The following is a 23,990-nucleotide window of genomic DNA, read 5'->3' on the forward strand; positions in this document are numbered from 1 at the left end:
GCTCCATTCCACAGGCACCTGCTAAGCCGAGCTGTCCTCCCTAAAAGGAAGGGGCTGGTCTTTTGTGTCCCGCATCGACCCCTCGGGATGGTCATGGGGGGTGGACACCCCTGCGGGTAAGGTGGCTTCCTTTAGTTGAGGGCAGCTCCTGAGAAAGGGCCCAGTGACATGTCATGGACTGCTAGACCTGTGGGCTTCCCCAGTGTCTCAGCAGGTAAAGAATCTGCCTGCAGTGCAGGAGACAGAGGAGGCACAAGTTCCATCCCCGGGTTGGGAAGTTCTGGAGAAGGAAGCAGCAATCCACTCCAGTATTCTTGCCTGAAAAATCCTGTGAACAGAGGAGCCTGGCAGGCTGCAGTCCAAAGGGTTGCAAAGCTTCTAGCTTGTGGGAATGTCTCAGTCCTGAAAAGGGTGTCTGAACAGCACAACAGAACATCCATTAGTAATAGAAATAAAAATTTCATAAAATAGGTAAGTAATGAGAACCTACTGTATCACTCAGTACTCTGCGGTGACCTAAATGGGAAGGAAATCCCAGAACAGAGGAGATATGTGTATACGTACAGCTGATTCTCTTTGCTCTACAGTAGAAACTAACACAACGCTGACATATAGCAGCTATATTTCAGTAAAAAATAATTAAAAAATAAAAATGTCCAAAGCTACAGACTTCACATAACTTCACGATCGCATGGTAGTTTCATCCACTTCTTATTCTGCTACCTTGAGCTCACGATGTAGTAAAGTCAAGTCGTTCAGTCGTGTCCGACTCTGCGGGTCCCATGGACTGTAGCCTGTCAGGCTCCTCCATCCATGGGATTTTCCAGGCAAGAGTGCTGGAGTGGATTGCCATTTCCTTCTCCAGGGCCTTCTCCAGGGCCTTCTCCAGGGGATCTTCCCGACCCAGGAGTCGAACCCGGGTCTCCCTCATTGCAGGCAGATGCTTTACCGTCTGAGCCACCAGGGAAGTCATATCAGGAACTGTTTGTACGTCATGAGGGCTGAGACTGCACAGTTTACCAGTTAGATCATCTGTTTTGGTGCTAGTGCATTTAACCATGCCAATGCTCATGCATTCCGATTGATTTTTCCCAATTAGAAAATGCATATTACACGGGGGAGTGTTTTGATGAAGGGGCTTCATTAAGATCTGAAAACTTTATTCAGAGTCTAAATGGATTTTGTAGATGGCTGAACAGTATTTTTTTTTTACCTTAAAAATGGATAATACTTTTATTTTTTACAATGAACTTTTATTTTTTCCCCTTTTTTAATTTTTATTTTTACTTTATTTTACTTTACAGTACTGTATTGGTTTTGCCATACATTGACATGAATCCACCATGGGTGTACATGCGATCCCAATCATGAACCCCCCTCCCACCTCCCTCCCCACAACATCCCTCTGGGTCATCCCTGTGCACCAGCCCCAAGCACGCTGTATCCTGCATCGGACATAGACTGGTGATTCGATTCTTACATGATAGTATACATGTTTCAATGCCATTCTCCCAAATCATCCCACCCTCTCCCTCTCCCTCTGAGTCCAAAAGTCCGCTATACACATCTGTGTCTTTTTTGCTGTCTTGCATACAGGGTCATCATTGCCATCTTTCTAAATTCCATACATATGTGTTAGTATACTGTATTGGTGTTTTTCTTTCTGGCTTACTTCACTCTGTATAATCAGCTCCAGTTTCATCCATCTCAACAGAACTGATTCAAATGTATTCTTTTTAACTGCTGAGTAATACTCCATTGTGTATATGTACCACAGCTTTCTTATCCATTCATCTGCTGATGGACATCTAGGCTGTTTCCATGTCCTGGCTATTATAAACAGTGCTGCGATGAACATTGGGGTACACGTGTCTCTTTCAATTTTGGTTTCCTCGGTGTGTATGCCCAGCAGTGGGATTGCTGGGTCATATGGCAGTTCTATTTGCAATTTTTTAAGGAATCTCCGCACTGTTCTCCATAGTGGCTGTACTAGTTTGCATTCCCACCAACAGTGTACTAGGGTTCCCTTTTCTCCACACCCTCTCCAGCATTTATTGCTTGCAGATTTTTGGATCGCAGACATTCTGACTGGTGTGAAGTGGTACCTCATTGTGGTTTTGATTTGCATTTCTCTAATAATGAGTGATGTTGAGCATCTTCTCATGAACTTTTATTGGAGTCCAATTGCTTCACAATGTTGTGTTAGTTTCTACTTAGAAAAAAATGAATCGGACATGCTGCTGCTGCTGCTAAGTCTCTTCAGTAGCGTCTGACTCTGTGTGACCCCATAGACGGCAGCCCACCAGGCTCTGCCGCCCCTGGGATTCTCCAGGCAAGAACACTAGAGTGGGTTGCCATTTCCCATATACTTATATCTCTCCCCTTTTTGACTCCCTTAAGATAGATAACTAATGAGAACATACTGTGTAGTGCAGGAAACTCTACTTAATGCACTGTAAATAGTATTACTGAACTTAACCAAGATCATTATAAAGCTGAAAACTCACACTGTATCCATGATATGACTTCTGGTTTGTTATATAACCAACATAGTATAAGTGAAGTTATGTAAAGTAATGTAATTGCTTTTTGTCAGTAATAGCAATCCAAATTTAAATAACTACTTAGAACAATGAATTGTGTCTTCTTAAGTAAGTAGTAAGCTAAGCTTCCCCAGCAGAAGTGCTACCATACCACTTGGGAGTATAAACTTGTGGGGAGGGAGGTGGGAGGGGGGTCATGTTTGGGAACGCATGTAAGAATTAAAGATTTTAAAATTAAAAAAAAATAAAAAAAATAAAAAAATATATAAAAAAATAAAACTCTGACAAAATTATATATCCCAATAGTTTTTAATAAACTTTGTGGTTATAAGGTCAAACTGCTTGTATAACTAGCTTAATATAGTTAGTTGCATTTTTAAACTCCTGTTTTCAAAAGTTTATTCAAAATATTTCCATGATGAAGCTTGGTATATTATATGACATACTACATTTTATTCTCTGAGATTCGGACTTTCTAAAACTATACATATATTTTCAATCAATTTGACTGCTTTTGTGTTTGCAAAAAAGGAAAATAATCTTAATGGTTTCATGAAAGTTTTATTAGTGAAGACCTTGAGGAAAAGGAAACTTTTTATACTTACAGTATTTCAGTTCAGGCTTTTTAAAAAATTTTCTAATTAACACTTCTATTACTATCCTAAACTTCAGTGATACTGATAATAGTGGTGAAAAATCTATAGATTACAATGGCAAATTTTCCATACTTTATTTCACCTGATTCTTTTTTTTAACTTAAAAAATATTTATTTTTAATTGGAGGATACTTTGTTCATTTCTGCCACACATCAGCATGAACCAGCCATAGTATACATATGTCCCCTCCCTCTTGAAACCCCTCATCTCCTCCTCCATCCCACCCTCTAGGTTGTCACAGTGCACTGGGTTTGAGCTCTGCATGATACAGCGAAGTCCCCCTGGCCATTTATTCTATGTATGTAATGTGTATGTTTCCGTGCTGCTCTCTCCATCCGTCCACCCTCCCCTTCCCCCACTGTGTCCACAAGTCTGTGCACTGTGTCTGTGTGTCCATTGCTGCCCTGCATGTGCGAATGACTTCTGATGTCAGAATACAAAGGCCCAGGCTACTTGCCTCAGTTTAGGACAGTTCTAAAGGGGGACGGAGGCCTTCGTGGCATCTGCATGGCTGTTTAGTTTCTCTCTTTGCTGCCTGCTTTTTCCACTGCCCTTCTCCCAGCATCCAAGGGGTGATGACTCTAAAATATCCGCCAATTAACTTCTTGTGTACACAGACCTATGCTTCCGAGACTATTTCTGGGAGAACCAACCTCAGAGAGTGAGACTCTAGGACGCTGATTATGACTTATTTGTTATAGAACTGAATCATTGTTTTTAGGTAAGTTATTTAACTTAACTTGAACTTTAAAAAATTAATTTATTTTAAAAGAAAAAAAAACATTAGACACCTAACAGCAAAGAAACAAAATTACATAAAGCAAAAATCAAAAGAAATATGAGGGGAAAGAAAAATATACAATCATTAATCACAGTGAGACATATTAACATATCTCTGAGAATATTTTATCAAGTGCAGAAAAAATAAGAACATCTTGAATGATGTCATTAATAATTTAAGTATAATAGATTTATATTTAATTGCTTTATATTAAGCTTATATCCTGGAGCTTCCTGGTGGTGCTAGTGGTAAAGAACCCACCTGCCAATGTAGGAGACATAGAGAAGCAAGTTCAGTCTCTGGGATGGGAAGATCCCCTGGAGGAGGGCACAGGAACCCACTCCAGTATTCTTGCCTGGAGAATCCCATGGACAGAGGAGCCTGGCGGGCTCTGGTCCATAGGGTGGCAAAGAGTCAGACATGACTGAAGCAGCATCGCACGCATGCACGCACGCACGCACGCAATCTTATGTCTTACACAAATGTATTTAAAATTTTATATCTCATAAATTGTTATTAGATATCCATGGGACATTTACAAAAACTGACAAAAAGGTAAACATTACTCAGTTTCAAAAAGCGGAATTCTTTTTTGTGTGATTCAGTTATACATATACACATATACTATTTTTGAAATTATTTTCCATTATACATTATTGCAAGAGATTGATTATAGTTCCCTTTGCTATACAGTAACTTTGTTGCTTGTTGCATATCTATTTTTTAAATTAAAAATCTAGCATTCTATTCATTACTATGTCAAACAAGTGGAATCAAAATATAAATTTCTTAGGCAAAAATTTATAAGTTTTCTGAAATATACATATTATTTATATATATGTGTACAAAAGCTTTTCTACTATGCTTGATAAAAGCTTGAGAAAGAACATCAAAAAAAATGAAGAGATGGAGAAATTGGAAAGCATAAACTAAATGAAATGGGAGCACTAAATATGAAATAGAAAATGTCAAACAAACTAGATAAAAGTAAAAAGATCCTCATATAGTCCAGTTGTTTTTAAACATGACTGCTCATTAGAAACATCTAGAGCTCTGGAGAAAAAAAAAGCAATTCCTTGGCATTTGTATTTTTCAGAAACTTCTAAGATAACTCTGATATGCCTCTGGATTTTGAAGAGGGATTACAGCTTTTTCTATTAAATGGTAGTTTGGTGATATAGAATTCCATTATTTTTCTGTTGACCAATCATGATACCATGGTATTAAGTGAGTAATAGTTACACAGTCTCAATAGTAAAAGATGTTTATCAGTTTTCACAATCAATAGCCAGACAAAAAATAAAAGATAATTACAATTTCAAGCAACAATGGGAACATGATTCAGTCAGTTCAGTTCAGTCTCTCAGTCGTGTCTGACTCTTTGTGACCCCATGGACTGCAGCATGCCAGGCCTCCCTGTCCATCACCAACTCCCGGAGTTTACTCAGACTCATGCCCATTGAGTCAGTGATGCCATCCAACCATCTCATCCTCTGTTGTCCCCTTCTCTTCCTGTCCTCAATCTTTTCCAGCATCAGGGTCTTTTCAGATGAGCCAGTTATTCTCATTAGGTGGCCAAAGTACTGGAGTTTCAGCTTCAGCATCAGTCCTTCCAATGAACCTTTAGGACTGGTCTCCTTTAGGATGGACTGATTGGATCTCCTTGCAGTCCAGGGGACGCTGGAGAGTCTTCTCCAACATCACAGTTGAAAAATATCAATTCTTCAGTGCTCAGCTTTCTTTACAGTCCAACTCTCACATCCATAATTGATGTGATCCATACATGATCCATATATGACATGATCCAATCATGATGGGAACATGATTAACCTAACAGTATAAAATAATTACATACAATTGGGGGGGTCAGAGTGATGTGGTAAGGTGGAAGTGCATACGTGCACATGTTTTCGTCTGTTCAGCCAATGGATGTCTTTTGGTTGGTGTGTTTAACCCATTTACATTTAAGGTAATTAGTGATATGTATGTTTCTATTACTGTTTTCTTAATTGTTTATTTCTCCAGGGGATCTTCCCAACCCAGGGATCGAACCCAGGCCTCCCGCATTGCAGGCAGATTCTTTACCAACTGAACCACAAGGGAAGCCCAAGAATACTCGAGTGGGTAGCCTATCCCTTCTTCAGCAGATCTTCCCAAACCAGGAATCGAACTGTGGTCTCCTGCACTGCAGGCAGATTCTTAACCAACTGAGCTCTGAGGGAAGCTCTATTAACCGTTTGCTTAATTAAGTTTAGTTTCTGTAGGTAGGTCTTTTCCTTCTCTTGTTTCCTGCTTAGAGAAGTTCCTTTAGGATTTTTTGTAAAGCTGGTTTGGTAGTGCTGAATTCTCTTAACTTTTGCTTGTCTGGAAAGCTTTTGATTTCTCCATCAAATCTGAAGGAGAATCTTGCTGGGTAGAGTATTCCTGGTTGTAGGTTCTTCCCTTTCATCTCTTTAAATATATCATGCCATTCCCTTCTGGCTTGTAGAGTTTTGGTTAGGATATCAGCCGATAGCCTAATGGGAATTCCCTGTATGTTACTTGTCATTTTTCCTTTGTTGCTTTTAATATTTTATCTCTGTCTTCAGTTTTGTTTTTTTCAGTTTGATTACTATGTGTCTTGGTGTGTTCCTCCTTGGGTTTTTCCTGCCTGGGACTCTCTGTGCTTCCTGGACTTGGTTGATTATTTCCTTTCCCATATCAGGGAAGTTTTCAGCTGTTAGCTCTTCAACTGTCTTCTCAGTCTCTTCTCTCTCTCTCTCCTTCTGGGACCCTATAATGCAAATGTTCTTGCGTTTAATGTTTTCACAGATGTCTCTGGCTGTCTTCATTTCTTTTCCTTCTTTTTTCTGTATGCTGTTCTGCAGCATGATTTCCACCATTCTGCCGTCCAGGGTGTTGATCCGTTCTTCTGCTGGCTGCAGTTATTCTGCTATGGATTCCTTCTCGTGTATTATTTATCTCTGTTTGCTCTTTAGTTTTTCTAGGTTTTTGGTCAACATTTCTTTCATCTTCTCAATCTTTGCCTCCATTCTTTTTCTGAGATCCTGAATCATCCTCACTATCATTATTCTGAATTCTTTTTCTGGAAAGTTGCCTATCTCCACTTGATTTAGTTTTTTTTCTGTTTTTTTTTTCCCCCCCTTCTATACTGTTCATGGGGCTCTCGAGGCAAGAATGTTGAAGTGGTTTGCCATTCCCTTCTCCAGTGGACCACATTTTGTCACAACTCTTCACCATGACCTGTCTGTCTTGGGTGGCCCTACATGGCATGGCTTATAGTTTCATTGAGTTATACAAGGTTGTGATCCTTGTGATCAGTTTGGTTAGTTTTCTGTGGCTGTGGTTTTCTTTCTATCTGCCTTCTGATGATTGAGGGTAAGAGGGCTTGTGCAAGCTTCCTTATGGGAGGAACTGGCTGTTGGGAAAACAGAGCCTTGCTCTAGTGGGCAAGGCCATGCTCAGTAAATCTTTAATACAGTTTTGTGCTGATGGGTCAGGCTGTGTTCCCCTCTGTAGTTTGGCCTAGTTTGGCCTGAGGCCAAACTATAGTGGGGTTAATGGTGGTGGTAATGGAAACTTCCTTTAAAAGGACTTATGCCAGCATGCCAAAGCTCCCAGGTCTGCTGCAACCAGAGCCCCTGACCCCACAGCAGGCCACAGTCTACCCATGCCTCTGCTGGAGACTCCCAGACATGCATAGGCAAGTCTGGCTCTGTCTCTTGTGGGGTCACTGCTCCTTTCCCCTGGGTCCTGGTACACACAAGTTTTGTTTGCATCCTCTGAACATCTCTGGTGGGTCTGGGATTTGATTTTAAATGCTATTGTGTCCCTCCTGCTGTCTTGTTGGGGCTTCTCCTTATAGCCACTAGTGTGTTCATTCACTCAGTTGTGTCTGACATTATATTATATTACTTTGCCAACAGAGGCCCATATAGTCAAAGCTATGGTTTTTCCAGTAGTCATGTATGGATGCGAGAGTTGGACTGTAAAGAAGGCTGAGTGCTGACGAATTGATGCTTTTGAACTGTGGTGTTGGAGAAGACTCTTGAGAGTCCCTTGGCTTGCAAGGAGTTCAAACAAGTCACTCCTAAAGGAAATCAATCCTGAATATTCATTGGAAGGACTGATGCTGAAGCTGAAGCTCCAATACTTTGGCCACCTGATGTGAAGAGCTGACTCATTGGAAAAGACTCTGATTCTGGGAAAGACTGAAGGCAGGAGAAGGGGATGACACAGGATGATATGGTTAGATGGCATCTGCCAGGGTCCAGCCCCGGTGGATCCAGGGAATTCGAAGCAGGGTGGCGTTGGCGAGGAGAACTTATTTATTTATTAATATAGAAATATAAGATTAGATTAGGAAGAAATAGTGTAGTAGGAAAATTAAGTGGAGAAAGAAGGCTGAATAACTTGGTTTACGTGGGAAGCCAATAAAGTTCCAGACAAGGAGCTTGCACCATCTACGTTAGGCCACCAGCGTCCTCTTGAATATCGGGGGGTGCCCCGCCTTTGGCTCCCCCTCGCTTGGATCTTAAAAGCCGGGACAAGTAAGTATACATGGTGAGCCTCCATGCCCCAGATGGGAATTCAGCCAGAAATTAGAGAGGAGACACGGGGGAAACCAGTCCAGCGACTGGCCCTGTCCTCTATTGTTCAGAAGGCCTTTTATACTTTTGATAAAACATGGAGATCGGTGGGTAACACAAAGTTATGCAGCGTTAGCAGCCCAGACTCTTATCAAAACCAGGCCTTTCTCTCTGCATACCTAGTTGTCTACACAAATCTTAGGTAATTTATATCATCTTCCAGCCAAAAGGGCCAATTAACATTTTACAGCCTTTTTTCTGATAAGGGTTTGTCAACCAGAAGACTTATTTGTGTTGATCTTCCCAAAGTCTGGTGCCCCTCTCAGAAAGCACTAAATAAAGTTACATTCTTACATAGCAAGGACACAAGAGGAGTGCAGTGATATATAACAAAGAGAAAAGTAATTAACTCAAAAGTCTAGTGTTGCTAACATCAAAACTATTATATATCTTTTTCCATATCCAGTTTACATTGATTAACATCCTCCTAGGTGCCTAAAAGATAAAGAATATGGAGGCCTGGCGGCAATCATTGAGTCAACAGTGAAAACCCATCACTGATATGATTTTTAGCTCTTAGAAAAGGCTCTGTATCTTGAGATGCTTTAAGCTCTGTGCCTCTCGCGGTTGGGGGGCTGTAAGCAATTCACAAGCTGTAAGAGGTCCAGGGGAACCTGTTAGGCAAGCTAGAGAGCTATCAGAGGGGTTTTAACTGAAACATCTCTTTCAAATGCAGAAGACTAAAGCCCTGATTTGACTTTTTCCAGAGAATATTAGAAGAGTGGAAAAGCAGTCAGATTCTTATTTTTTGGGGTGTGGATGCTCAGGAAATTCCAGGGGGAAAACCTGAGGTCTGTTTAGCCTTGCCATCAGAGCTCTGCCGCATGACCTTGTCACGGGTGGAATTCCTCACGCTGGCTCCCGGCAGCATCACCAACTCAATGGACATGAGTTTGACCAAGGTCTGGGAGATGGTGAATGACAGGGAAGCCTGGTGTGCTGCAGTTCATGGGGATGTAAAGAATTGGGCACACCTGAGCAACTAAACAACAACTGGGGTTTTATCTTGTCTCTTCAACTGGGATATGACTTTATATTTTTTTCATCCTGATTAACTTTCTGTAATGTGGTTTTTGTTGTAGTCACTGTGGGATTGTGGTTCTTCTTGCTGCTTCTGTCTGCCCTCTGATAGAGGAGGCTAAGAGGCTTATGTAAGTTTCCTGATGGGAAGGACTGGTGGTGGAAAAAACTGGGGCTTGCTCTGGTGGGCAGGGCCATGCTCAGTAAAGCTTTAATCTGCTGGTGGATGGGGCTGCACTCCCTCCCTCGTAGTTTTTTGGCCTGAGAGGACCCAGCCCTTGGGCCCGTGGGCTTTATAGTTGGGTTAATGGTGACCCCCAAGAGGATTAAGGGACCTTCCAAGACTACTGCTGCCCATCTCCCAGTCCCTGAGCCCCTGTTGACTCACACCTCCACAGCAGACCCTCCAACACTAGCAGATGGCTTTGGTTCAGTTTCCTGTGGAGTCACTGTTCCTTTCCTCTGAGTCTTGGTGCATGCAAGGTTTTGTTTGTGCCCTTGAAAACTGGAGTCTGTTTCCCCAGTGTTGTGGAAGTTTTGTGGAAGCGAAATTCCGCTTGCCTTTGAGGTCAGATTCCCTGGGGATTCCCAGTCCCTTTGTTGGGTCCCCAGGCTGGGAAGCTTGACATGGTGTTCTGAACCTTCACAACAGTGGGAGAACTTCTTTGAGATTATTGTTCTCCAGTTTGTGGGTCACCCACTCAGTGGGTATGGGATTTGAGTTCATTGTGGTTGTGCCCCTCCTACCATCTTGCAGTGGCTTCCTCTTTGTCTTTGGACATGGGGTATCTTTTTTGGTGGGTTCCGGCATTCTCCTGTCGATGGCTGTTCAATAACTGGTTGTGATTTTGGTGCTCTCGCAGGAGGAGGAGATTGCACACGTCTATACTCCATCATCTTAAACCAGAAGCCTGTTTTGTTGATTCTTAAGTTGCTTTAAAAGCAGGAATAAATATGGTAGTGTAAGTTTCCATGCTACTCTCTCCACACATCTCACCCTCTCCTCGCCTCTCCCGAGGTCCACAAGTCTATTCTCTGTCTGTTTCTCCACTGCTGCCCTGCAAATAAATTCTTCAGAACCATTTTTCTAGATTCCGTATATATGCATTAGAGTATGGTGTTTATCTTTCTCCTGACTCACTTCACTCTGAATGATAAGTTCCAGGTGCATCCACCAAATTAGAACTGACTCAAATGCATTCTTTCTTATGGCTGAGTAATCAGGAAGCAACAGTTAGAACTGGACATGGAACAACAGACTGGTTCCAAATCAGAAAAGGAGTACATCAAGGCTGTATACTGTCATCCTGCTTATTTAACTTATATGCAGGGTACATCGTGAGAAACGCTGGGCTGGAAGAAGCACAAGCTGGAATCAAGATTGCCGGGAGAAATATCAATAACCTCAGATATGCAGATGACACCACCCTTATGGCAGAAACTGAAGAGGAACTAAAGAGCTTCTTGATGAAGTGAAAGAGGAGAGTGAAAAATTTGGCTTAAAGCTCAACATTCAGAAAACGAAGATCATGGCATCTGGTCCCATCACTTCTTGGAAGAAGATGGGGAAACAGTGGAAGCAATGTCAGACTTTATTTTTTTGGGCTCCAAAATCACTGCAGATGGTGACTGCAGCCATGAAATTAAAAGACGCTTACTCCTTGGAAGGAAAGTTATGACCAACCTAGATAGCATATTGAAAAGCAGAGACATTACTTTGCCAACAAAGGTCCATCTAGTCAAGGCTATGGTTTTTCCAGTGGTCATGTATGGCTGTGAGATTTGAACTGTGAAGAAAGCTGAGCGCCAAAGAATTGATGCTTTTGATCTGTGGTGTTGGAGAAGACTCTTGAGAGTCCCTTGAACTGCAAGGAGATCCAACCAGTCCATTCTAAAGGAGATCATCCCTGTGTGTTCTTAGGAGGGAATGATGCTGAAGCTGAAACTCCAGTACCTTGGCCACCTCATGCGAAGAGTTGACTCATTGGAAAAGACTCTGATGCTGGGAGGGATTGGGGCCAGGAGGAAAAAGGGGCAACAGAGGATGAGATGGCTGGATGGCATCATGGACTCGATGGACATTAGTCTGAGTGAACTCCGGGAGTTGGTGATGGACAGGGAGGCCTGGCATGCTGTGATTCATGGGGTCGCAAAGAGTCGGACACGACTGAGCGACTGAACTGAACATTCCACTGTGTATATGCACCACAACTTCTTTACCCATTCATCTGTCAATGGACATCTAGGTTGCTTCCATGCTCTAGCTATTGTAAATCGTGCTACAATGAACAATGGGATACATGTGTCTCTTTCAATTTTGGTTTCCTCAAGGTATATGCCTAGGAGTGGGATTGCTGGGTCATAGGGTGCTTTTATTCCTAATTTTTTAAGGAATCTCCATATCATCTTTCATAATGTCTGTGTCAATTTACTTTCCCACCAACAGTGCAAGAACGTTCCCTTTTTTCCACACCCTCTCCAGCAATTATTGTTTGTAGACTTTTTGATGATGGACATTCTGACCGGTATGAGGTGATATCTCATTGTAATTTTGATTTACATTTCTCTAATAATGAGATATATTGAGCGTTACCATATGTAAAATAGGTAGCCAATGGGAATTTGCTGTATGGCTCAGGAAAGTCAAACAGGGGCTCTGTGTCAACCTAGAGTGGTGAGATGGGGAGGGAGATGGGAGAAAGATTCAAAGGGAGGAGATATATGTATACCTGTGGCTGATTCATGTTGAAGTTTGACAGAAAACAGCAAAATTCTGTAAAGCAATTATCCTTCAATAAAAAAATAAATCTTAAAAAAGCAAGAATAAATAATGATATTTCTTGAAATAGATAATGTTAATAACAGTCACCATTTAAAGAAGCATGACTAGGTATGCAGGGTCTCATCATGTGCTATCAATGCATGGAAGTTTTTCTCTTTTGAACTTTTAAGTGAATGTTAATACTTCTATTGGATGGTTAATTAAATACTTGCATTAAAAGCTATTTTAGAATTTGTTTCTTCTTGCATGTGCTTCATCTTACTTTTATTTCATTTCTATTGTTCTATTACCATCTACATTCCATATATTCTTAATACAATCTATCTTAAGTTTCTCTATTTTCAGTTCTCATACAATATTTTATTTAAATTGCAGTTATGTGTTTGTATTAAAGTAATAATTAATGGATGATTATTAAATACATATGTATGCATTTATTACTTGACATATTTATAATTTATTTAGCTAAGAAGAAAATTATATGGCACAGATGTTAAGAGCCTTATATTTTATTTTAATAAATAATTTTGGATGATTTTATATTCTACTACATTTCAATCTGACATATATAACAGATGCCCCTTATATACTATTCTTAAGCTTTTTTACTGACTTTTCTTGATTTATCTAAGTGTTCATAAAATTTGCATATTTCCAGAGGGAATTCATAGTTAATCATGCTATATATCTACAGACACTAATAATAATTTTCCATTCTGTGCCAAGAATAAATATTAGTACATGCAGAGGAGTGTTCACATTTTAGATCTAGTTTTTAATATCTGTTGAAAAGTTGACCAAATGCTGTTGAAAACAATGATCTTCTGCCTGTCCAATTAAAAGGTAAGTGGATACCTTCCTTTACCTTCCAAGTCAGTAAAGTAATATGTGTTGTTCATGGAGTTTAAGATGGCTTAGTCATATGTCACAAATCTATTTTCACTTCAGTTAAGTTGCTCAGTTGTGTCCGACTCTTTGTGACCCCGTGGACTGCAGCATGCCAGGCTTCACTGTCCCTCACCAACTCCCAGAGCCTACTCAAACCATCAGTGATGCCATCCAACCATCTCATCCTCTGTTGTCCCCTTCTCCTCCTGCCTTCAATCTTTCGCAGCATCAGGTCTTTTCAAATGAGTCGATTCTTTGCATCAGGTGGCCAGAGTATTGGAATTTCAGCTTCAGCATCAGTTCTTCCAAAGAATATTCAGGACTGATTCCTTTAGGATTGACTGGTTGGATCTCCTTGCAGTCCAAGGGACTCTCAAGAGTCTTCTCCAACACCACAGTTCAAAAGCATCAATTCTTTGGTGCTCAGCTTTTTTTATAGTCCAACTCTCACATCCATACAAGACTACTGGAAAAACCATAACTTTGAATAGACAGACTTTTGTTGGCAAAGTAATGTCTCTGCCTTTTAATATGCTATCTAGGTTGGTCATAACTTTCCTTCCAAGGAGTAAGCATCTTTTAATTTCATGGCTGCAGTCACCATGTGCAGTGATTTGGAGCCCCAAAAATAAAGTCTGACACTGTTTCCATTATCTCCCCATCTAGTTCCCGTGAAGTGATGGGACTGGATGCTATGATCTTATTTTTCTGAATGTTAAGTTTTAAGCCAACTTTTTCACTCTCCTCTTTCACTTTCATCAAGAGGCTTTTTAGTTCCTCTTCAGTTTCTTCCATAAGGGTGGTGTCATCTGCATTTCTGAAGTTATTGATATTTCTCCTGGCAATCTTGATTCCAGCTTGTGCTTCATCCAGCCTGGCATTTTGCATGATGTACTCTGCATATATTAAATAAGCAGGGTGACAATATACAGCCTTGACGTACTCCTTTCCCAATTTGGAACCAGTCTGTTGTTCCATGTCCAGTTTTAACTGTTGCTTCTTGACTTGCATACAGATTTCTCAGGAGACAGGTCAGGTGGTCTGGTATTCCCATCGCATTAAGAATTTTCCATATTTTCACTTGACAATAAATAAATTATTCTTAAATTGTCAGAAATTGCCTTTGAATTGACCTTGGGACATAGATATTCTGAAAGACAGTTTTCAGATATCAGTTTTGTTGATTCAGCCTTTCATTTCAGAAAGGCACCCAGAGGGAGAACCATCTTTAGATTGTTCCAGAGAATCAAGGTTCCTGGAAATATCTACCCCGTCAGTGAAGATGCTTTATGTGTTTACAACTATGTTTGGTTAAAAGAGACATTAATATCTAAGAAACAACAAACAGCAGAATGTGGAGACTTGTACATTGCTGCAAAAGGCACTATGTACATCTTTCACATGAGGTGGCAAAATGAGATTCTTTTGGGAAAGTGGACATCTGATGCTCTCTAAAAAATCCAATTTAACTGCAAAAGAAAATCTTGCAATTTCTTGATTCAGACTTTTTATCTCTGTAGTGGAAGCATTTGATTTGGTTGTTGTATCAGTTCTCCAGGGCAATATGGACTATAAAATAGGTTATCTTCATATGCACAAATACTTTATGTGCATGTAGAACTACTCCTCAAGAAATGAAGGGAGTAGAACATTTAAATTCAGTCTAGAAATTTCTACTTTGGATGGTGTCATTTTCCTAGGGAAGAAAAAGTAGTGTTTGTGGAGTAAATAATGAATCATATCTATCACCACCAGGAAGGTTGATTGTATATCTAGGAGCCACCTATATTGACTGCTTGGAATTAAAATATATGTGTGTTATATAGTATATATAAAACATATAAATGTAATAACATATTTATACATGTAAGCTCCCTAAAGATTTTGGAGAAATTCCCATGAAAGTATGTCTTCTATTTAATTTTATTTAAGATTGAAAAATGTGAGTTAAAGCAGCCCATTTATGTTCTTCATGAAAGAATGGTTCATTATTACTTTTTCAAACAAAGCTCAATAGTTGGTGATATATTTAATCTCATCCTAAAGAAAACTAGAACAGGAGCCAGGAAACGTAGTTGGGAACCTTAGAAAGTCATTTAATCTCCTTTTCAGTCTGCCTTCCCCACAGAGTAGCTCCACAGATGAAATGTCGATGGAAAAGTGCTTTGGAATAATAAGGCAGCACATAAATGTAAGATAGTATTGCTTCAGTTTTTGCCCTATGAAAGTGAACTGTTCGAAATCTGATTCCAGATGTGGGCATACATTCAGTCATGTAACCCTGGCATTTTGAAGCTCTTATTCTGGATGATACATCTTTTGTTGTTCACTAGTATCATACACTACTCCACATTAAACAGGATGCGTTGAGCTCAGTAACAGGGCTTTTAATTCCATAAAAATAAATTTATACCATAGACCTGTTTAAAGACAGTGGCGCCCAGTTCTGTAGACTAGAGCATGGAACTTATAGGTCATTCATCAACTCTTATATATTCAGTATATAAGAATAGTGCCATGTTCCCACCACCCCTCTCCCAGAGGGTAGCACACAGACCCCTATTCCCTTAAAATGTAATCTTATATGGGCAGAGTTTATCGTGCAGTTGGTTCATTTTCATATATCCAATACCTCTAATAATGCTGGCTAAAAAGTGTTGTATAAATGGAAGGCCAGCTTTGCTTTTCTGAATTTTAAATGTGAATTTATTCACTCATTCATGCATTCAGCAGTGTAATTAAGCACTTAGTATGTGTCCATCCTGAAAGATTATAATAAAAAATGGGAAACAGGCAGGTAAACAAGTAATTACAGATCTCTTTTATAGGACATCTCTACAAAGTGTTATGGGTTCGTAGAAATGAAGTTGTGGTTGACTCTTGAAAAAAGGTCTGAACTGTGCAGGTCCACTTATACGTGGGCATTTTTGAATAGTGCTACCTGATGGGATGTGTAGTGGGTTGAATCCACAGATACAGAAGCAGGTAGGAGGAACTGTGGAGGAAAAAGAATTGTGAGTCTTTGAATGCATGGAGTGGAGGGCTGACATCCTCTAACTCCCACGTTGTTTAAGGGTTACTGTTAAGTCACTTCAGTCGTGTCCGACTCTGTGCAACCCTATAGATAGCAGCCCACCAGGCTCCCCTTTCCCTGGGATTCTCTGGGCAAGAACACTGGAGTGGGTTGCCATTTCCTTCTCCAGTGCATAAAAGTGAAAAGTGAAAGTGAAGTCGCTCGGTCATGTCCGACTCTTAGTGACCCCATGGACTGCAGCCCACCAGGCTCCTCCGTCCATGGGATTTTCCAGGCAAGAGTACTGGAGTGGGGTGCCATTGTTTAAGGGTTAACTGTGCTTAATTCTCCATGGAGCTCACAAAAGTCCTGAGTAGGTAACAAGCTAAATCTTGAATAATGAGTTAAGTGTTTTGATTGAGGACAGTAACTGAGGTCATCAAAGCATTGAGAAATGATCCTTTATGGGTGTCTCACATTTCTACATGTCTTAACTAGCTTCCTTTGAAAATATCTTTGCAAAGTGTTTGGGCAGCAAGTGGTCTTGGGTAATAGTGCGTCTTTTCAGAACAAAGGGCAGACGTGTTGAAATGGCCTGGTTCCCCAAGCACGGCTCCAGTAATACTCAGGGAACCAGTAGAAAAAACTGTTGGTGCTGTGGCTGCTGCTATTAAGGTGAATAGTAAAGCATCTTATCTTTGACTCAAGAGTTGCTTGGCCTCTGCCAGCATCCAGAACACTGGCAGGGCTACTTATTAGCTAGCATGTGCAGTAGTACCATCACCTTTCATGTGTTTTGACAGTTTTGTGGATGAACTGGGATGCTGAGAGAAACATGAATTTCTGCAAAAGAAAGAATGAAGGTAGTCAGGTGGTTAAAGGAATTTGAGTGAAATCATGGCTTCCCAAGTGGTGTCAGTGGTAAAGAATCCACCTGCTAGTTCAGGAGACCCAGGAGATGGAGTTTCAATCCCTGGGTCAGAAAGATCCTCTGGAGTAGGAAGTGGCAACCCACTCCAGTATTCTTGCCAGAAAATTCCAAGGACAGAGGAACCTGGCAGGCTACAGTCTATGGGGTCGCAAAGAGTCGGACATGACTGAGTGCATGCATTCACACACACACACACACACACACACACACACATCCCACAGGAATTGGTAACAGACATGTTTCATAGTTGATGGAGCAACAGATGGTCATCTGCTTTGTTGCTTGTTAAAGATAAGGAACTGGGAAGATGGTTGCTGTCTGGTTTCAGGGAAGTATTAATAGGTTCAAAGATTGAGTGATGCCATACTTGTGCTGGCTCTTCCCAGAGAAGGGGAACTTCCTTAGGTATCTACTGGTCAGTCTCAAGCCCATCCATTGCAAAAACTAGGACTAAGATGACTCCTGGGTGGGCTGAAGGGTCTCTTCTCTCTGTCCACCAGTAGTTACTGGGAGTGTCGAAAGAAGAAATTTGGACACCATTATGAGAGGAAGTCACTGAATAGTACAGAGGTGCTACTGCCCCAGATTATGTATAAGGTGCTGAAAAGCAGCCCACTGGGAAATGAGAGAGGACCCAAATAATTATAGATGAGTTTTAAAGTCAATCTTGCCACCTTGCAAAACTCTTAGGCCTTATACTGTAACTGGATAAAGAGTTAAGAGATGGTATCTTAACAGTGGAAGCATGTACAAGTTTAGCCCTTGTCAGGCAGAAGGAACAAGCTGATGACTCTGTTGGAAACCAGCACAGTTATGGATACTAAGTGCAGGGGTTAGTTACCAAGGGTAAAATAGATGGCGTCAGAAGTGATGATTTTGCTCTCGGTATAGGGCTCTGTGTAGACCTGAGACGTTGCAAGGTCATTGCTTTGAGCCAGTGAACGGCTGCTGTGCTGGTCTTTCCTTCTGCACCCCCTCATCATTGCTGCCCTTCCTCTTTCAGCTGTTTCAGGCAAAAGATGAGTGTTGGTGCGTGAGTAGCATCTATCTGAGTGTGCTAGGGACCAGTGGGGGAAGCGGGGGCCCTTACCAAGTCACCATCCTATCAGACCCTTGGTGGTGGGTGTCCTGATTCCATCGATGGGGTTGAGCAGTATTCCCAGTGTCAAAGGGGAGGTGAAGCAGCCTTGCGGGTGGGGCCTTGCTGCTTCCACGTCTGAATGTATAGTAAAAACTGGAGCATATTGTGATTGTGATTTTCTGGCCCATAAATGCCAGAGGGAACCATTTCAATAGGAAGAGCCACAGGTAGTGAAGCAGAACATACCTTCGGGGGAGCCCTAAAATCTCTGACCTCCTGGATCTCCAAGACTCTGTGACTGGTGATTTGGCAAATTGAAGCTTCTGGCAGAGTCAGGAAGCGTCCTCCTCCTGGCACTTTGGAGGGCTGTGTATCCATTACTTCCACGACACAGCCTTCCAGGTATCTTTGGAAAGTCAGTTGTCAGCCTGCCATGGAGTCCTTTTTTTAACTGGATGCTTGACTCAGGGAGGTTTCTCTGTCTCTCTGGCCCATATTTCCATTTTGGGGATTCAGCTTGGAGGTGGTGGCTAACGAGGTCAGACATTTTCAACAGGCCTCACTAATCAAATGGAAATGGTATATTTGAGAAAGTGGTTGGCCTGTCCCCAGTGCAATCTCAGCTTTACACACGAAAAGTAGTCACTGCCCCCTGTTGTCCATTCTGCTGCCTGGAACAAAGCTACCAGCTCAGTGGGGACCCTTCTCTTCACGGTGCTTTTCTTAGCGTGGTTGGATGGTGTTTCAGCTGAGCTGAAACCCGATGATGACCACTGGGCTCCTGCGGTTGGGAAACCTCCCAGGCTGCCATGCAGAACTGAAAAGGGCTGCGATCACTCTACTCGTCCAGTGGAGCTGGAGGCCTTTCCCATGTTTTTATTGACTCGTGGGTTGTGGTCATTGGCCTAGCTTATTTGTCTGCCATTTGGGAAACTGTGGACCGAGATGTTAAAGACACTTTGGGGAGGCACTATGAATTATGGCAATAAATTATGGCTGCCGATGGGTCATCTGAGGCCCATACTCTAATGAGGCACACTGGAATCACACTGCTGATCAAACCTCCATTGCCTGGATTGCCATCATTGCTGCCTGGATATATAATAGCACTGAGCGTAGTAACATCCACTGTCATAAAATAGATACAGAGTAAACAACTCCAGGTTTCTGATGCACAGGCCACTGCTGCATAAGATTCATTCTGCTGGTTGGCTACAGGATCCTCAAGAGGAGTGGGCGTGGCTATTTTTGTATTGTATTGTAGGCTGTTTTTCTCCTGTTCCTTGGAGGTCTGGTGAGACTGTTGCTGTTGTTTGCTGTTGTTGCTTTTTAGTTGTTAAGTGGTGTGCAACTCTTTTGTGACCTCATGGGCTATACCTCTTCAGGCTCCTCTGTCATGGGGTTTTACAGGCAGGAATACTGGAGTGGGTTGCTGTTTCCTCCTCCAGGGGATCTTCCTGACCCAGGGATATAACTCATGTTTCCTGCATTGGCAGGCAGGTTCTTTACCATTGTGCCTTCCTGGAAGCCACCTGCTGGACTAGCTTTAATTAAATATTTTCATGAGAGAAATTGAATTGATTTGGTTCTAGCTCCTGTTCATTTATCAAAGGGGCAAAACAGAACGGTTTATTAATGTGACAATTTGCCATAAACCAAGATGGTGTAAAAATGAAGAGTGGGTGTTATTGGGAAATAATTCTCCATGGGTGTCCTGAATTTCTATTTGTCTTACAAGCAGAGGCACAAATACCTTTGTTCCAAACTCTCTTTCGAAGGGTTTTTGTATGCAGAGCAGCTTTCAATGATAGAACTAGTATATCCTTCTGGAGCCAAGGGGGAGTGTCTTTCTCTGGGACAAAACGCAGGCGAACTCATGGCCAAGCATCATAAGCACACGATGTATCCATTATGTGTTTACATGCATACACATGATGTATCCGAGTTATTGCCCGTTACCAAAGTTTCAAGCTCCATGTGCTTGGAGTTCCTTTTCTGTAATGGAACCCATTGCCTGTGCAAGCCTTACAAGGTCCCCTTTTCTTCCTGGAAATTGGGCTTGGAGAACCACATAAATCCTGATCCTCTAACTACTGTGGTTGTTAGGAGTGATAATACCTTTTTTCCTTCTCTGACCCAGGGTTCCTGTGTCTTCTACCAGAATCCATGGCAGGCTCAACTCGTTAGTTTGCAAGTAAAGTAAAACTTCAGGCCCTTTTTCTTACAATTAGTGGCTATAAAAGATATACCTCTCAATATTGTAACACAGTTGACATTTATTTTTCTATGACAAAACAATTGCTTCTTATAGAATTATTTTTCAAGTAATGATTCAAGTGTAGCTTCCTTTCTTTTTTTCTTTTTTTTTTGTCTTTGTCAGATTCCAAGTCTGCCATACTCGTCTACATCACGCTGTCTGGAAGGGAAAGAGCATGGATACATGTACATGGGGTATTTTCATGGGCCAAGCCTGGACGGGGTACATAGCATTCACCTTCATGTTCTGTCAGCTGAACATGTTCAGACGTGACTCTTAGGGGAGAAATGAAGTCCAATCCTGTGCCCATGAAGAAGAGACACGGGTTTGGTGGAAAATTACCCCTATGGATAGAAGCTCTTTCCAGTGAAAAGTAGCTTCATGTGTACAGTCATGAAAGTGAGCAGGACATGACCCTAGCATGACTAAAATCACAGGATGCTTGAAGTAGATTGTGGGAGAAGGTGAGAGTTAGTCATGCATCATCTTTTACCTTAGGCTGATAGATCTCTCCAAACGACTGGTAGATTCTGAAAGATTTCAGTTATGGAAAATAAGATTAGGGAGAATACTTAGGAAGCCATAGACTGAGTGGAAAAAGATGACAATTTAAATAAAGCCAGTGACGAAAGAGACTCAGTAATACAATCAATAAGCACTTAGGAAGTGCAGACTAAGTACTGCTGCTAAGTTGCTCAGTCGTGTCCGACTCTGTGCGACTGCATAGACGGCAGCCCGCCAGGCTCCTCTGTCCACGAGAGTCTCCAGGCAAGAATACTGGAGTGGGTTGCCATTTCCTTCTCCAATGCATGCATGCATGCTAAGTCACTTCAGTCATGTCTGATTCTGTGTGACCGCATGGACAGCAGCCCACCAGGCTCCTCTGTCCTGGGATTCTCCAGGCCAGAATACTGGAGTGGGTTGCCATTTCCTTCTCCCAACTAAGTGCTAGGTGTTGGGTATATGCCAAAATAGAAGCAGTAATAAAAGTACCAATTAGGTACCTATTAGATATACATGATAAGAGACAGGGTAGTGAACAGGGTCCATAGGATCACTTCAGTACTGAAGCGACTTAGGACTCATGCACACACAAGTTATTTTAAGGGAAATGTTGTTCTTTGAGCTTACTGAACACATTATAACTTCTTCTGATTTCTCAGGTATTCAGGAAGAGGGTATACAGATCCATGCCTAGAAGACAATAATAACAATATTTGGTGGGGAATTGTACTTTAATTTCTTAAGATTGTTTGTTACCTCTGCCACGTACAACAGTGATGCGAGGGAAGGTCCCTTTAATTATACTGAGCATACTGCTGTCACCTTAAAAAATACCATGTTCATATTCTTTGTTAAATGTTGTTGTCTAATAAAGAAATATTCTTCATCCCTGTAGGCTCCAAACTAATTGCTATTGGAAATGAGATTCAGGAAACAGTCAACAATAATAAGACCACATGGTTTAAGATTGCCTAGTTTTGTTTTGTTTTTTTTTTTTGTAATTTTAGGGCTGGATGTAATAAGAGAGAGGAGTGAGCTTCTCTTTATTTACTCTGCTTTTCCATGCCCCCCTCTCCTGTACTCTTTGGTTGAAATGACGGCCACCCTGTGAACGAGACATGACTCCCTGATCACCATCCAAAACTGAGCCTGAGGCTGAGAACCTGCACAAGTCCTCACTCAAGCCTCCACCCTTCCAACTGCATGCGTCACCACCTGCTCAGGAGATGCAGGAATGAGAATTCATTTCCTTTTTGGTTAATTTTTGCTTATTGAACTGCTTGATTTTGTGGACATTGCAGAGGGTGGTATGTAAACTTTGTAACAGAAACCATCTGGGTTCTTTTGCTGAGTTAGTTAGCACAGAATGCTAATAAAATCAAGCAACAGCTATGGATCCTCCAAAGGCGGGCAGGGCATGTTCTTCCGTGTTATGGAAACAAATGGAGTCCCACACCCAAAATAGCCACTTTATCTCTGTATGCTTGTGATTGTTACCAGGACAGAGACAATGCAATTTGGTCAGCCCAGATTAATCATCCCTTATGGAAGGCAAGACAAAAAACAAAAAAGCAAGCAAATGAAAACGTGGAAGTACACGTTATGCTGATCTGATTCAATTCTGTTAGCTTGAAGACTCTGATGATTGATGACCGGACCTTAACTGTGCTTAGAGATACCAGGAGGTTATGTTTGTTCCGTCTGGAAAGATGTAGCCTATTTCTAATTTTAACTGCAATATGAAGTTGAGAAAGTCTGTTTCTATTTCCCCTATTTTAAACTAGTGTCCTTCTAAACATAGTACGTCCATAATCCTAAGTTTAGGGACAGATGGGAATATCCAGGGTTGGGTCATCCTGGCGGGGGTGGGGGAGTCTGACCTTCAGGAAGCTGTGTTTAGGTGCTGGTCATGCTGTGTGACACAGACAAGAAATAAACAGCACATCTTCACCAGCACAGGCAAGAAATCTGAATTCACACTTGGCAAGTGAAGGAAAGTGCAAAAGTCTGTCAATACAAAGATCTATTTTTTTAATGAACTCAAATGATGCTATGTTTATCATCACACACAGAAGTACTCAACAGATTTGATCTTTAGATCTTAAGTCATCTTCTTCACAGTTTTATCTTTGAAGTTCATCTTTTGAGTTTTAATCATAATTAGACTATTGCCCTATGCTCAGTCGCTTCAGTTGTGTCTGACTCTTTGCAACCCTATGGACTGTAGCCCGCCAGGCTCTTCTGTCCATGGATTCTCCAGGCAAGAATACTGGAGTGGGTTGCCATGCCCTCCTCCGTGGGATCTCCTGGATCCAAGGATTGAACCCATGTCTCCTTTGCCTTCTGCACCCCAGGCATATTCTGTACTGCTGAGCCACCAGGGATGCCCAATTATACTATTACTGGACTGTAAGAAAAAAATGACTTCATGTAGTTAATAGCATAAACTTTGTATTTTGCATTATATCATTGTATTGATTTCTTACCTTTATTAATTTTCCAGGGTGATAACTTAATCTTAACAAAGTGGAATTGTTTGACTTTTCATATAAGCAGCTTCGATGACATAACAGTTATCTCTTTTTCTTGCCTTGTATTTTCCATTTCAGGAATCAGCCCAGCTATCTGGATTCCCTGAATATGTTAAAATAGTAGAAGTTGGACCTAGGGATGGATTGCAGAATGAAAAGGTAGTTTGATGTTTATTTTATACAGTTTATTTAAAATGTTAAATCTAAATATTTACTCAGAGTCTAAAGGCTTATGTGGATTTCATAAATTAGATGATTATATTTGTTCTCAGTAGCTACTTGAATTTATACATCTTAAATAGTATTTACTTTCAGTTAAGAATTAAATTCTATTTATGTGCCTTAGGCTCTAT

General features: G+C 41.3%; 1 protein-coding gene across 2 annotated transcripts in view; it reads left to right on the plus strand.

Moving 5' to 3' along the window:
- Positions 1 to 23,990, plus strand: part of HMGCLL1 (3-hydroxy-3-methylglutaryl-CoA lyase like 1) — a 191,262-nt gene that overhangs the window by 41,780 nt on the left and 125,492 nt on the right. For both annotated transcript variants that reach the window (XM_069564084.1, XM_069564085.1), the window contains exon 2: positions 23,716 to 23,796. In XM_069564084.1, coding sequence (XP_069420185.1) covers positions 23,716 to 23,796 — 81 coding nt within the window. The remainder of the gene's footprint in view (positions 1 to 23,715; positions 23,797 to 23,990) is intronic.

Source organism: Ovis canadensis, chromosome 20 (assembly GCF_042477335.2).
Source record: "Ovis canadensis isolate MfBH-ARS-UI-01 breed Bighorn chromosome 20, ARS-UI_OviCan_v2, whole genome shotgun sequence".
NCBI lineage: Eukaryota > Metazoa > Chordata > Mammalia > Artiodactyla > Bovidae > Ovis > Ovis canadensis.